The sequence below is a fragment of the Miniopterus natalensis genome, chromosome 4 (genome assembly GCF_054644295.1).
Source record: "Miniopterus natalensis isolate mMinNat1 chromosome 4, mMinNat1.hap1, whole genome shotgun sequence".
Classification (NCBI taxonomy): Eukaryota; Metazoa; Chordata; class Mammalia; order Chiroptera; family Miniopteridae; genus Miniopterus; species Miniopterus natalensis.
The window spans coordinates 97,210,099-97,224,546 of NC_142084.1; the positions used below are offsets into that span (position 1 = coordinate 97,210,099).

At 66.1% G+C, this 14,448-nt stretch overlaps 1 protein-coding gene across 1 annotated transcript; it reads left to right on the plus strand.

Annotated features, from left to right (window-relative positions):
• Positions 1 to 4,684: 4,684 nt before the first annotated feature.
• On the plus strand, positions 4,685 to 13,147 carry ZNF316 (zinc finger protein 316). Its single transcript, XM_087817010.1, has 6 exons — positions 4,685 to 5,062; positions 5,986 to 6,310; positions 6,535 to 6,641; positions 7,485 to 7,611; positions 8,098 to 8,211; positions 10,624 to 13,147. The coding sequence occupies exons 2-6, from the start codon at positions 6,013 to 6,015 to the stop codon at positions 12,957 to 12,959; spliced, it is 2,982 nt and encodes a 993-aa protein (XP_087673136.1). The 5' UTR covers positions 4,685 to 5,062; positions 5,986 to 6,012; the 3' UTR covers positions 12,960 to 13,147.
• Positions 13,148 to 14,448: the final 1,301 nt, after the last annotated feature.

The window sequence follows — 14,448 nt, forward strand, 5'->3', positions numbered from 1 at the left end:
CAGTGGTGTCAAGGCTCACAGAACCAGGGCGTGATCGGGTTGCCCCAAACAATTCCCATGCCCACAGCTTAACTCTGTCACCTTGCGCTATGGGCTGAATTCTCTGTTCACCTCAAATTCACATGCTGAAACCCTGACCTCCAGCGTGATGGTATTGGGAGGCGGAGTCCTGAGGGTGCAGCCCTTCGGATGGGATGAGTGTCCTTATGGAAGTGCCCTTGCCCTCTCCACTGTACAAAGACACAGCAGGAAGGTGCCAGCTACAGGCTAGAAAGTGGTCCTCACCAGACATCGAATCTGCCTACACCTTGATCTCAGACTTCCAGCCTCCAGAACTGTAAGAAATAAATGTTTGTTGTTTAAGCTGCCCAGTCTACGGTTATCTGTGCCATACCAGCCCGAAGAGAGTAATGTTGTCATCTTGAAACCTTGTCACTTTCCATCTCAACAGCCTTTGGACAGCTCCCTGCCATTTACCTGGACCCCTGCCTGATGCCTTTGGTGGCTGCTTGTTGACAAGGGAGTCCCCACCAAGGTGTGAGTTTCCAACCATGGGATGGCCCTGGCCCCTCAGACTTGCCCCAAACACTCCACCTCCAGGCTCTTGCTCAGGGCAGGTCTCCCCCACCCCACTGCGTGCCTGGGACGGGGGGGGGGGGGGGGGGGACCCCCTCAGAGAGGGGAGGAAATGGGAGCCCAGGGGCAGCAGGCTCTGTGCTCAGCCTCTGGAGGATGGCCCTCAGCTTGGGGAGGGGAGTCAGGCAGTGACCAGACCTCAGGGAGGGCAGGCCTGTTGAGTGGGGAGAGTCCGGCAGACTCTACGCCCTTGAAAATCTGGTCTTGGTTTAGGTATCGGGTGGGGACAAACTGACAGGAGATCTGAGGGGATGCTGGGGTGATGCAGGGGCCCTGCCTGACAAGGTGGAGGGTTCTAAGGCAGGAGCTGGTTCTTTATCTGCCCCTCCCCCATTTGTTCTTTAGCTGGCTCTGGGCACCGCCTTCAACAGCATCCCCTGGGCTCCCTGGCCCTCCACATTGCGAGTGGGTTCAGCTAGTGCAGGGCGCCGGTGGGATGGGATGGGGAGGGCAGGCTTGGGGTATTCTCACCCCTCCCTCACAACCACAGTCCACAGGTGGCCCTGTCTCCACTCCTCCAGCTCTCCAGGCCCACAACATCTTTCCCTGCCCCAGAACCCTCAGGGCCTGGTACCAGTCTGGGGGCCTCCGTTCCCATGGTTCCCCTTTACCTGCCCTACACTGCCTACGTTAGTGATTCTACATGCAGATCCTCTCCCTGCAACACCTGAGGATGAAGGCTGGGGAAGGGTCTAAGTTAGGGGTCGAGGGTTCCAAAGCCTAGAGACCCACAGGACCAGACAGGTGGTGCCATGTGGCATAGGGGCCTGGAGAGAGATGGGGGCACGGCGGGCACTGGGAATGGCAGAGCCCACAGGGGCTGGTCACTTCCCAGGTCCCCCTGACCTGTGCCCTGCCGCCCGGGGGCTGTGTTGGCAGAACTTCTGATTTTTTCAATCTTTTCACAAGAGATCCTCAACTTTTAAGTGTTCATTATTAATTTCAAAACATTCAAAAAGCACCAGGAGCCAAACGATCATTGTGAGGAGTGAGATTCGGCTGGAGGTCGGGCAGCTGGCCCTTTGGGTTGAGGAAGATGAGTCTTTGTGGGGGGCTGCGCCCCTCTGTGAGACAGAGGTTTGAGCCCTCGGTGGGCCTGAGCTCACCAGCCCCGGCTGGGGTTCTGGAGGGGAGAAGCTGTTATCTCAGGCAGGCGAGAACCTGCCCTGAACAGAGGGTCCCAGGCGGGGGACACTACAGGAGACAGAACAGCACAGTGGGAGGGGAAGGAAGGGGCCACTCCACCCATGCGGGCGCCCCGGCTGGAAGGGGCCCCCCTCGGCGGGTGCCAGGGCTCACCATCAGGCCGCAGCTGCGGCCCGCGGGGTGCGCGCAGGCAGGTTTTGGGGAGGGCGGAGGTTGGCCACCGAGTCCGCGGCGCTCACCTTATCACAGCGCCCAGGGCCACCTGTCGCTTCCGGCTCCCGCTCGGGGAACCCCTCCCTCCCAGCCGGGCCCTCCCCATGGTCCTGATCAAGGGTCACTTTCAGGTCCCAGGCCCTTAAGGCATTTATTCCGCGGCCCCTGCCCCCGAGTAAGGTCATCCATTCAGGGTAACCCACCCCACCCGCGCCCCGACTTTAACCGTCCCTGGCCCTCCATGGACTAGCGTCCCCGGGAGCCGCGCTGGCGGGCTGTGGACACCCGGCCCACCCGCTGCAGTCCCGAGGGTCCATCGCCAGCAAGGCCGGCCCACGACCACGCGGCCAGCCCCACGGCACTCGGGCGGCGGGACACTCCCACGAGGCCCCTTAGGGGCCATCAGCTCCCTCCCCGTTGTGGGTCCTGGGGAGGGTGCCGGGGCCTGGGTGGGCTTAGCGTGGGTGTGGCGTTCAGTAGGGTCCCTGAGTCAGGGTTGAATGAGTTTGGGGAGGGGGTGCGCTCTGAGTTGTGGGACGTCGCGGTGGGGGGGAGGCTTGTTTCCCCAGGCAGGGCTGGGTCCCCAGGGATGGGCCGGGGTCTCAGGGCAGGTCGGGGGCTCCAGGGTCTGCCGGGGCGCGGCGGGGTCTCGAGGTGGGGGGCGGGGTCTGCAGGGGTGGGCCGGGGTCTCGAGGTGGGGGCGGGGTCTGCAGGGGCGCGGCGGGGTCTCGAGGTGGGGGGCGGGGTCTGCAGGGGCGCGGCGGGGTCTCGAGGTGGGGGGCCGGGGTCTCGAGGTGGGGGGCGGGGTCTGCAGGGGCGCAGCGGGGTCTCGAGGTGGGGGGCCCGGGTCTCGAGGTGGGGGGCGGGGTCTGCAAGGGCGCGGTGGGGTCTCGAGGTGGGGGCGGGGTCTGCAAGGGCGCGGTGGGGTCTCGAGGTGGGGGGCGGGGTCTGCAGGGGTGGGCCGGGGTCTCGAGGTGGGGGCGGGGTCTGCAGGGGCGCGGCGGGGTCTCGAGGTGGGGGGCCGGGGTCTCGAGGTGGGGGGCGGGGTCTGCAGGGGCGCGGCGGGGTCTCGAGGTGGGGGCGGGGTCGTGCGGGGTCGCCCGCGCCCACGAGCCCCGGGGTCCGGAGCCGAACGCGCCGTCGCACGCGGGGCGCTCCTCTCGCTCCACTCACGTCCCCTCCCGGAGCCGCGCTCGACCCCGCGTGACCGGAAGTGCCCCCCCGTGGGCGCGGGCGGGGCGGGGCCGGCGGCGGTACTTCCGGTGCCCACGCGCCGCCGCCGCGCAGCTCCGGGGCCGTCACTTTGTGTAGCGCGGGGCGCGCAGGCCCTGCCCGGCCCCGGCGTCCGGCGGCGGCTCGGCCGGCCCGGCGCGCGCGGTGAGTGGGCGGCGGGGCCGGCGGGCGGCGGCGCGCGCGGCAGGTGCGGCGTGGGCGCGGGCGTGGGGCCGGGCGGGGCCGGGCAGGGCCGCCCCTCGACGCGGGGCCGGGAGGCGGCGGGGAGGCCGCGGCGCGCGGCGGGGCCGCGGGACCCCGGGACCTGGGCCTGCGCCCGGCGGCCGGAACGGCGCGCTGGCGGGGCCTCCGGTGGCCGCGCCCACGCCCGTTGCGCCCCTGCCCGGGCCCGCGCGATGGGGCGGGCTGCGACCCCCGGGGCCCGTCCTGGGGCAGCGTGGAGTGGGCGGGCTCGGGAGGACACGCACGACTCCTCGGGAGGCGCTCGCCCCCGTCGGGGCGGGGTTGGCGCGGCCGCCCCCGGACACACCCATCCAGGAGGGGCTGTCACCGCGGGGCCTCCGTGGGAGGCGGGGGCGCGGCGCCCCTTGGAGGGCTGGAGGGCCGGCCCCCCCGGGGGTTTGCTTAGAGACCTCCGGGGCCTGGCTGGGTCCACCCTGGTCTGCAAATGGAGGCCCCGGGGGCTGCTGTGCGGACACTTGGACGGCCAGTGCGCAGCTGGATGGGGCCTGGGCTGCCCCGTGCGGCCGCAGCGGTGGGAGACCTGGCGGGCGCGGGGTGCACGGGGAGGTATGCAGGAGGGTCAGGCCTCTAGCCACACCTGTGTGGGGAGACCTTGGCACTTTGTTTGTTTCAACAAGTGTTGGCAGGTCTGGGGAGCTGGCCTGCGTGGTGAGGGAGCCGGGATGGTCCATGGATACGCCTGCACCCGCGGAGCAAACCCAGGAGAGTGGGGGAGCCCAAATCCATGGTCAGGGAAAGAAGGCTTCCTGGAGGAGGTGGGAACCTGGAAGGTCTGAGTAACAGGTGTGGTCAGTAAGGTCCCCCAGAGGGGAGGAATCCATGTACACCCACACACCTCTCCTACTTCTCAGTCCACTTACCCACTTCTGTGGGGCATTTCTAACAGTTTTCATGCTCTGCCACTTCTTTATGCCCTTGGGGTCCTCCCTGATCCCGGTGGAGGGCACCTAGTCACCGCCAGTTCTGTCTGCAGCACTGTATCTTAGGGTGTAGGGCTCCAGCGGAAATGAGGGCCTGGGGTGACCCAGGGTTTGTGTAGATGCTGCTGCTCACCTGACCCTCTGTGGCTGCTGACCTGGAATCGGGTGCTGGGAAGTACGCAGAGCCGGTCTCTGGTGGGCTGACAGGCTGGGCAGAGAAGAAAGGAGAGTGGGCAGGTCCGGGAGCATCCCCACCATACACCTGGCCTGGGGAGACAAAACACACGCAGTGCTCAAGTTACTGAGGTCCATTTCTCAGAACCCTTCTGTCCTGGATTCTGGGTCGAGGTATATGGGGTGTCAGGCTGTGCTGGGCCCGGTCCCACATGCTGGGTGACAGCCGACCTTGGTGGCTGCTGGGCCTTGCTCTCCAGCAGGTGCCCTTCTTGGGAGAAGGAACTTGGGGCCAAACCTCTTTGGAGGCAGAGACTCTCCAGTGCCTCCGGGGTGGGACCCTCGACGGTGGTCAGTCTGTTCTGGAGTGTGACAGTGGAGCCAAAATCCTGAGCTTCTGAAGTTTCACGTTCGTCGCACTGATTGCAGGCTTTAGAGTCATTTCTTCAATAAACGTTGGAGCGCTCACTCTGTGTCTGGTGTGGGGGCATTTGGAGGTGAGCAAAGGGAACTTCCGCCTTCTTAGGGTTGACTGTACCCGGGAGACTGGCAATGAGCAGACAATTCCATAAGTGTATAAAAAATGTGGGTGCTGCGAGGGCAGAGGCCAGGGTGCTGTGTGTGACTGGACCCAGGGAGCTGCCTCCGGAGGATGCGTGAGGAAGAGGGGAAGAAAGCTCCAGGGAGAGGGATATTACTTGCCCAAGTGTGGAGGCAGGGCAAGCGTGGGGTCAGTTTATTCCAAAGCCATGGCCTTTCTTTTGAGTGCGGGTCCCTGGATACGGCGGCCTGGCCTGTGGGAGTCAGCTCTGGGTGGCGGCCAGGCAGGAGGCATCTCTGCTGGGCTTGGCATGGCGTCTGGGCTCAGCCTGAATTTGCAGCCTGAGGTCTGGGTGAGAAAATCCTCCTCTGAGCCCGAGGTGGGGGGCAGTTGGGAAACCCTTGCTGGCATTCTCATTGCCCCAGGTGCTGGGCAGGAGTGCTTCCTTCCGGGGGTGGCTGCAGCGACACACGGCACACGTGCTTCTACATTTCAGGCACCTTCACACACCCAGGGAGCTATGGAGACCAAGGAGGTCACTCTGGGAGAGGCTGGAGTTGGCAGGGGTGCTCCTAGGTGTAGTCCTTCACCTGCAGCCTTGGGCTCAGTGATATGAATCTAGAATGGGGCTGGAACCAGCAGGAAGCGCACGAGAGGCGGGACAGAGGCGGCTTCTGGGTGCCAGGGAGCCCCAGCCCCTGGGCCTGGGCCTTGGCCTGTGGGAGGAGCGACACAGGAGCCCTGCTGGTCTCTTGCCTTTGCTGTGCTGCGGGGGGAATAGCACCTGCCTCCTTCCCAGGGCTGGCGTGAGGCGAGGCCGTGGAGGAGCCTGTGCGTGGCCAGCGGCCCATCACCGCCCCCTGCCCGTCTGTGTTCCAGGCCAAGCTGAGGCTTCCTCCAGAGAAGATGGCAGCCCTGCACCCGGCGCCCGGCTCCCTGGCTGCCCCACTGCAGCGGGCGGAGGACCAGCCCGAGTGTGACCCCGACCAGGAGCAGGGAGAAGAGCAGGGGGAAGAGGAGGAGGCGGAGGAGGGCCGGCTGGGGCCGGAGGAGCAGCTGGAGGCCACTGGACCACCGGCAGAGGTGGAGCTGCAGGACCAGGACCCGGACGAGGAGCTGGCCGAGGAGCGGAGTCCAGCGTCGGGGACCCCGGAGCACCTTGGCCGTGGGGGTGCTGCCCAGTCCCCAGTCCTGCAGGAAAAGGGTAAGAAAAAGGAGCTGGACCTCGGGGAAGGGGGGCGGGGGTGGGGCAGGCAGGCTGGGGGCTCTCTGGCCCAATAGGCTGGAGCTGGAGCTGGGGTGTCAGGGCCCAGGCTTTGAAATGGAGTCACCAGGAGCTCCTGCCCCTGCTTGCTGGATGCACAAAGGTGGCCAGGGCTGCGGCCCAGCGCTGGAGGCCACTGGCCCCTCAGAGATCTTTCCCCTCAGCCCCGCAGGCCTCCCGGGCTCCAGCCGTGCTTGGGGAGGATGACCTGGAGGATCTGGAGGACCTGGACGACCTGGACGACCTGGACGACCTGGCAGCTGGGTCTCAAGTGAGCTGCCCTCTCATTTAGAGCTCAGTTTCCCAGGAACCAGGCAGGGTTTCCCCAGGGGGCTTGCCACCTGCTGTCCCAGAGACCCCTGTTGGCAGGGCAGTGGCACTGTGTCCACAGGCCGAGCCCAGGCTGTGAGCTGGGATGTGGCTGCAGAAAGTGCCAGGCACCTCCATCCCCAAGGCCACGGGATGTGGTTCTACTCGCCTGGGGCCCACCCTCCCCAGGCCATTGGAATGTCCCGATGGCGTTTACCACCACCCACTCACCGGTTCTGAGCAGTTCCTTCAGAGGCCTGGCTGTCTCCAGAATCAGGCTGTGCCCCGCACCTAGAGTGCCTGCCACTTGTCCAGGCTCTGATTTCCTGCTGAGCCCAGTGAGATCGGGCGCCAGTGCCCACACTCAGTTTAGCTGGTGCCACTTGTCCAGCCAGCTTTGGGCCCTCACAATGCTGACGCGACCGCTGGCCTGAGCCGGACGGTGAAGTAGGAGGGGACAAGGCAGGCACGCAGCACAGCCGTGAGGGCCTGGGCTTCCTCGTCCTGACCTCTGTGAATCCTGCCCCTGCCCCGAGTGAGCTGGGTGTTCGCCCTCTCCGAGCCTGGGTCCCTGATCTCTGATGGGAATGGAGTCCCTGTCTAGAAGGGCCTTGGCAAGGCCAGGAAGCCCCTAGTACTGTTGGGCTTTTGCAGGTCTGCTGGTAATGGGGTTGGGCGGTGTCCCCGTGGGCTCCCTGTTTCAGGGCCACAGTCGTCCTGTTGAGGTCATCTTCCGTCACTCCCTTTGCAGCCCTGCCCTTCACCTGGGCAGTTTGGAGCAGTGACCGGGTGCTTTGTTCCCCAGGGGCTGGTGACCTTTGAGGATGTGGCTGTATACTTCTCCCTGGAGGAGTGGGAAGGGCTGGCTGCCGAGCAGCGGGACCTCTATAAGGAAGTCATGCAGGAGAACTATGGGATCCTGGTGTCCCTGGGTAAGCAGGGGCCTTTTGTCCCCAAAGCGCCTCCTGGTGCAATGGCGGCCAACTGTCGGTGAGGGTGGCTTCTGGAGCCACAGGGTCTTGGAGAAGGGGGTGCTGGAGCCAGCTCACAGCCCAGGGAAACCTCAGGGACAACCCAGCTTCTGGATGGGGCAGAGTGTCATGGGATCCCCAGTATGGCCCAGCAGTGCCATGAGCCAGGTGGATGTGTTCTGGAGAGCCGCCAGGCCTCCAGGGATGGCAGCGGAGAGGAGTGGGCACCCTGCAGGTGTGGAGGGGCTTGGCAGGAGAGCCGGGGGTATCGGGGCAATGCCCTAGAGAGAAGGGAATGTGGGATTTTCCAGAGTGGAGCAGGGAGGTAGGAGGGCTGGTTCTGGAAAGGATGAGGAGAGGAACTGAGGAGTTGAGGACAGTGCTTCTGGCGTGAGGGTGGGGCCTGCGGGCACAGCCACAGCTGCCCTCTGTTTCTCTCCATGCCAGGATACCCCATCCCCAAGCCGGATCTGATCTCCCGGCTGGAACAAGGAGAGGAACCTTGGGTCCCAGACAGCCCCCGTCCTGAGGAGGGAGACATTGTCACTGGTGTCTATACAGGTGAGCATGAGACAGGATCTCCTGGGGTTCCTGCCGACACAGCCCTTTGGAGGCCAGACTTTGGCCTTCACCTTAGCTTTCTGCCTCGGCCTGATACTGGTGGTTAGGGCTGTGGGGTGGGTTTTGTGGAGACAGTGTGGTCACCACGGGCTAACTTCTGCCTTCGTGGGCTGGCTCCTGTTGGTCTCAATCTGTGGAGACCTGGGAGGGCAGGGGGGGTGTCCTTAGGAACTTAGAGTTTCCTTTTAGGAGGCCTTAAAAATGATCCCTTGTCCTTGCCTTGGAATCTCTGGTTTTTTGTTTTGTTTTGTTTTGTAAATGAGGGCCGGTTGTTAAGTTATCATCGCTCAGAGGGGCTAGCTACAGGTGCCGAGCAGACTCTGCCCTGGCTCTGCTCTGGCTTCTCCAACCATTTGGCCATCTCTGAACAGTGGGTCCCTCTTATCCTTCCCTCCTCTCCCTGGAAGGCCTGGGGACAGGCCTCTGGCCCCGGCAGGCAGCTCTGGATCTTCCAGAGAGGAGATTGTGGAGAGATTCTTACAGGAAGCGCTCTGGGTGGCAGATGTCTCCAGAGACCTGGGGCCTGGCTCTGGCTCTGGTTCTGCTCCTCCATCTGGTCTGGAAAATAAAGAATGTGAACTGATCTGTAGTTTCCACCCTGAGGACATCGGACTGTTGGTTCTGTGGAGGTGTCTCGTGGAGGTCTGTGAGTTGTTTTCAGTGTTTCAGAAGGTTCCGGGGAGGCCTGCGTACAGTAGGTGTACTGGGCTTTGGGCTGGAATGACACCAGCCTAGTGAGGGTCCCTGGATGTCTCCTGCCAGTCACATGCCTGGATAGACTCATAGATGTGTTTTAAAATAAAAAATACAAACAAACACAGACAGTGCTCTGCCTACACGTGTGTTCTTCAGAGTATTTCCCCACGTACGTTTTGTGCTCATAACAACCCTCTGAAACAGCAGGGCAGGGGGATTAGTCTCACCTTGCACATGACCTTTCAAGTGGTGATGACCTGACTTGCCCTCAGTGGGCTGGGCCTCAGGCCTCACTCTCTACTGTGTCAGGGTGTGCTTTCTGCCCAGGTGTCCATTCTCTGGGATCCTCTTGGAATCTCTCCTGGACTCCAGAATCATGGGGGCTCTGGCCAGCGAGAAATATTGCTGCTGCCTCCAGAATGAAACTGGGATGTCAGTGATGAGTCTCAGAGGGTCTTAGAGGCACATCTCAGAAAAGCCACCCGGAGGTGAAGGGGTCACAGGCCGGTGCTGGCCAGTCTCTTGTCATGGGGTCCTGATGTGCCCCGTTCTCCATGGTTCTGAGAGGGTCCTGGGGTGGAGCCACAATGTGCCCGTGAACTTGGCTAGAGGCCTGGAATGCTCCTCTACCCCTCACCCCCAGCCCCAACCACCTGCAGAGTGAGGTGGGTAGGATGCAAGCATAGTGCTAGATGTGTCACCTGTCTACAGGTGTCACTGTGCAGGGTGAGTTCCCTGCAGCCTGCCTGCTGAACGGCCTCCCTTCCCTCCATTTCTGTGCAGCTGAGCCAGTCGAGGTTCTGGGTCTGGGCAGGACTGATGCTGACTGTTCTGACCCAACAGGGTTTCTGTGTTTCTAGATTGCAGCCTTGCAGAACATAAGTGTATTCCTGCCTTGTGCTTCCTGACAAGTTGGGCCACATCTGAGTTTTGAATTCTGGCCGTATTTTCCCATGCCGGTGGGCTGCAGCCTGATGCATCCCCACGTGGACACACACAGCACAGTGCACATGAGAAAGTGTGCAGGTGCTTGGGAACGCCTGGGCCAGGTGTTTGCCCTCTGCTCCCTGTGTGACTGGGTGCTTGTGCCGTAAATACTAGTTCCCTCCAGGGTGGGTCACCATGGCAGGCCTCCCATCGCTCCCACTTTATATACCAGGAAGCCCTACTGACCTGGCCCCAGTCCCATGCTCTGCACTGAAGGGAGGGGTCGGGTGTGGCTCGGTGGAGGGGCCGAGACAACAGGAACTTGGGACTCCTTGTCCTTTTGTGACAGGAGGTGGCTTGCAGGTCACCCGCAGTCTCACCCAACTCAGGACCATCTCCCGGAGGCACAGCTGCTCAGAAAAAGCGGAGCTGGGGGATGGCTTAGCAGGGAGGCCTGGGCTGTGCCCAGGCAGGTGCTGGAGCCTCTTGGGGTGAGTGCAGAGCGCCCCAGCTCCCCTTGGCCCAGGGCAGCCCTTCCTGGTTCTGCTCTGGGGTAGGAGGGAGAGCCCTGGTTGCTGGCTGGAGAGAAGAACCCAGAGAGGGAGGAAAGCTGAGCAGAGCGCCGGGGCAGCCGGTCCCGCCGAGGCCGAGGTTTCCCAGAGCAGACGCCCGCAGGGGCCCCGACGGCCTGTTCTCAGCGCCCCTCTGGCCTTCCCTTGTCGCCTTCAGGTGCTTGGTTCTGGACCGAGGACATAGAGGACCACGAGGAAGACGAGGACTTCCTGGCGGAGGTGGCGGAGGAGGAGAATGAGCCCCCGGGGTTGTGGTCGGCGGCCTATGGTGTGGGGGATGTGCCAGGGACGTGGGGCCCCGACGACGACGACGACTCCGACTCTGCGCGGACTCCGGAGGGCTGGGGGCTCGACCCGGGCGGCCTCGGGGCCCTGGCGGACGGGCCGGAGGCGAAGCCCTTCCTGCCGGGCCAGGCGCCGGGCGTGGACCTGCTGGCGCCCTGGGCCTTCCCGGACGAGGCGGCCGCCCAGGCGGGGCGGCCCGAGACCACGTGCGACGTGTGCGGCAAGGTGTTCCCGCACCGGTCCCGCCTGGCCAAGCACCAGCGCTACCACGCGGCCGTCAAGCCCTTCGGCTGCGACGAGTGCGGCAAGGGCTTCGTCTACCGCTCGCACCTGGCCATCCACCAGCGCACGCACACGGGCGAGAAGCCCTTCCCGTGCCCGGACTGCGGCAAGCGCTTCGTCTACAAGTCCCACCTGGTCACGCACCGGCGCATCCACACCGGCGAGCGGCCCTACCGCTGCGCCTTCTGCGGCGCCGGCTTCGGGCGCCGCTCCTACCTGGTCACGCACCAGCGCACGCACACGGGCGAGCGGCCCTACCCCTGCCCGCACTGCGGCCGCAGCTTCAGCCAGAGCTCCGCGCTCGCGCGGCACCAGGCGGTGCACACGGCCGACCGGCCGCATTGCTGCCCCGACTGCGGCCAGGCCTTCCGGCTCCGCGCCGACTTCCAGCGCCACCGGCGCGGCGGCGGCTGCTCCGAGCCTGGCGGCGACGGCCCGCGGCGGGAGCCCGGCGACGCGGCGCTCGCGGCGGGGCCCGAGGGAGCGGAGGCCGGGCCCGAGGCGCCCGAGGCGGGCGAGGCGGATGGAGAGGCCGGGGCCGGGGCCGAGGCGAGCGCGGAGGTCGCAGCCGCAGCGGAGGCGCCCGCGCCCCGGAGCAAGGAGGACCCCGAGCCCGACGGGCGGCTCCTGGAGCTGGGCAACGGCCTGGGCGAGGGCGGAGGCCCCTCCTCGCACCCGCTCGGCTTCCACTTTCCCGTGCACCCCAAGTCCTGGCTCCATCCGGACGGCTTCCCGATCCTGGGCCTCCCGGACTTCAGGGACCGGCTGTCGGCCGACGGGCGCGCCCTGCCCGGACCCCTGGGGGGCCGGCTCTCCCTGGTGGAGGGCGCGGGGCTGGCCGGCGACCCTTTCCGCGGCGGCGCTGGGCCCGGGGGCGGCGGCGGCGGGCTGCGCGCATTTGGGCCGGCGGTCGGGGGGCTGCTGGCCGAGCCGGCGTCCACCGCGCTGGCCGAAGAAGAGAGCCCGTGGATCTGCTCTGACTGCGGCAAGACGTTCGGGCGCCGCGCGGCCCTGGCCAAGCACCAGCGGTACCACGCGGGCGAGCGGCCGCACCGCTGCGCCGACTGCGGCAAGAGCTTCGTGTACGGCTCGCACCTGGCGCGCCACCGGCGCACGCACACGGGCGAGCGGCCCTTCCCCTGCCCCGAGTGCGGCGCGCGCTTCGCCCGCGGCTCGCACCTGGCGGCGCACGTGCGGGGCCACACGGGCGAGAAGCCGTTCGTGTGCGGCGTGTGCGGCGCGGGCTTCAGCCGGCGCGCCCACCTGACGGCGCACGGGCGCGCGCACACCGGCGAGCGGCCCTACGCGTGCGGCGAGTGCGGCCGCCGCTTCGGGCAGAGCGCGGCGCTGACGCGGCACCAGTGGGCGCACGCCGAGGAGAAGCCGCACCGCTGCCCGGACTGCGGCAAGGGCTTCGGCCACAGCTCGGACTTCAAGCGGCACCGGCGCACGCACACGGGTGAGAAGCCCTTCCGCTGCTCCGACTGCGGCCGCGGCTTCGCGCAGCGCTCCAACCTGGCCAAGCACCGGCGCGGCCACACGGGCGAGCGGCCCTTCCCGTGCCCCGAGTGCGGCAAGCGCTTCTCGCAGCGCTCGGTGCTGGTCACGCACCAGCGCACGCACACGGGCGAGCGGCCCTACGCCTGCGCCAACTGCGGCCGCCGCTTCTCGCAGAGCTCGCACCTGCTCACGCACATGAAGACGCACCGCGGCGCGGCCGGCGCGCCCGGCCCCGCGCCCGCCGCCCCCGCGCCCAAGCCCGAGGCGCCCGCCAAGGGGCCCCCCAGCAGCAGCAGCAGCGCGGGCGCCGGGCCGGGGGAGCGCGGCAGCACCCTGCTGGAGTTCAAGGGCGGAACGAGCTTCGGCTCCGAGCCCAGGACCCCGTTCTCGGGGCCCTCGGGCGCCTACGGGGAGAGCGTCCTGTGAGCCCGCAGCCCGCTCGGCCACCCGCCCTTCCCCGGGCGGCTACGGCGCCGGCGCCGCGCACCTGCCCCTTCCTCCTCTGGCCTCTCGGGCTGAGGGCCCCAGTCCTGGTGCGGTGCCTTCCCTCAGCCCCTGACCCGCGGCTGCCTCCTGGCGCCCGCCCGGCTGGCGGGGGGCGCACGTGGAGAGGAGGGCGGCGCGGAGGCGGCGGGGCCCGGCAGCCACCCCGACAAAGACGGCGGCATTCCGGGGGCGCCGAGGCAGGGATGGGTGTCGGGCCACGTTATTTATTTTACTCGGGTTGACTTGGCCCTCGGGACAGGTGGCGGGCGAGCGCGGAACCGGGTCTTTCCGCGCGGGAAGGGAAGCCCGGCGGCCCGGGGCAGGGTGCGCGGCGGGGGCCGGGCGCGGGCTCCCCCTCGGGCCGCGCCTCCGGGGGAGACCCGGGGACCTTCGGGGCGCTCAGGGTCTCCGGGAGTTTTAAGGGCTGCGCGTGGGGAAGCGGGGTTTCCGAAGGGTGGCGTCGGTCCCTAACCCGAGGGATGGAGATGCGTCCGGGAAGCCTCGGCTCGGACTGTCCGTCGGCCGTGGGTCTTTAGGTCCATCTCCCGTGTGGGCCGAAGGACCTGGTGGAAGAACAAAAGCCAGAAACCTAATCTGCGGCCCCCGGTGGGCGGGTCGCAGGTCCCCAGGGAGCTCAAAGCCTTATTCTCGGGAGTCACCCACTCTCCTCACCCCACGTGGGCACCCAGATGGGCCAGGTGCTAGTCCTGCGGGTCGTTCAGCCTCCGCCTTCCCTCCGAGTCCTCTGGCCCTCACCTCTGGCCCTGGAGGTGGCACACTCAGAGATCCGTGGGGGCCCCGGCCCCAGCCTTCAACCCCCTGGACTGCCGTCTCTCCTGGAGCAAGTGGGCGCCTGAGAGCCCCGTGCTCCCTCAGATTTAATCACAGGTGTGGCGTGACCGAGGCTGGTGGCAGGGCCATTTCTCACATCCCAGCCAGGGCCCTGGGACATCTGCAGGGCCTTGAGCACTGCCTGTCATCAAACTAGGAGAGAAGCAGGCAGTGCTTCCGCTTAGGTTCCCTCCTCACAGAGCTGCCAGCCTGCACAGTGGGGGCCCACCTCTGGGGCGTGGACAGGAGCCCCGGCTCAACCACAAACCAAGCACCCAACTATGCAAGGCCCACACCCGGCCCGCACCCTACCCTCCAGGCTGGGCCCTTGGGAACCCCTGGGCCCACGGCCGAGCACAGCTCATGTGAGACCCCTCCCATCCTTAACGCCTCTTCGACCAGTGTGAGCGGGGCCAGAACACAGATGCTGAAGCAACTGCATTCCCTTCTAGACCTAGTTCCTTCTGTTTTAGTGTAGACGTGGCCCTGGGGCCCGAGAGCCAGCAGCCGAGCTGCCGGGGGCTGGGAGTAGGAGGCACAGTAGTCGGTGGGTGGGAAAAGGGCCTGGATGGTGGTGGTATGGATTAGCCCGGCTGGG

Excerpts from the sequence above, each read along its gene's own strand:
- ZNF316 (XM_087817010.1), top strand. The coding sequence starts at position 6,013 with ATGGCAGCCCTGCACCCGGCGCCCGGCTCCCTGGCTGCCCCACTGCAG. Across the intron at positions 6,642-7,484 it reads ACCTGGCAGCTGGGTCTCAA|GGGCTGGTGACCTTTGAGGA; the intron begins GTGAGCTGCCCT and ends TTTGTTCCCCAG. Across the intron at positions 7,612-8,097 it reads TGGGATCCTGGTGTCCCTGG|GATACCCCATCCCCAAGCCG; the intron begins GTAAGCAGGGGC and ends TCTCCATGCCAG.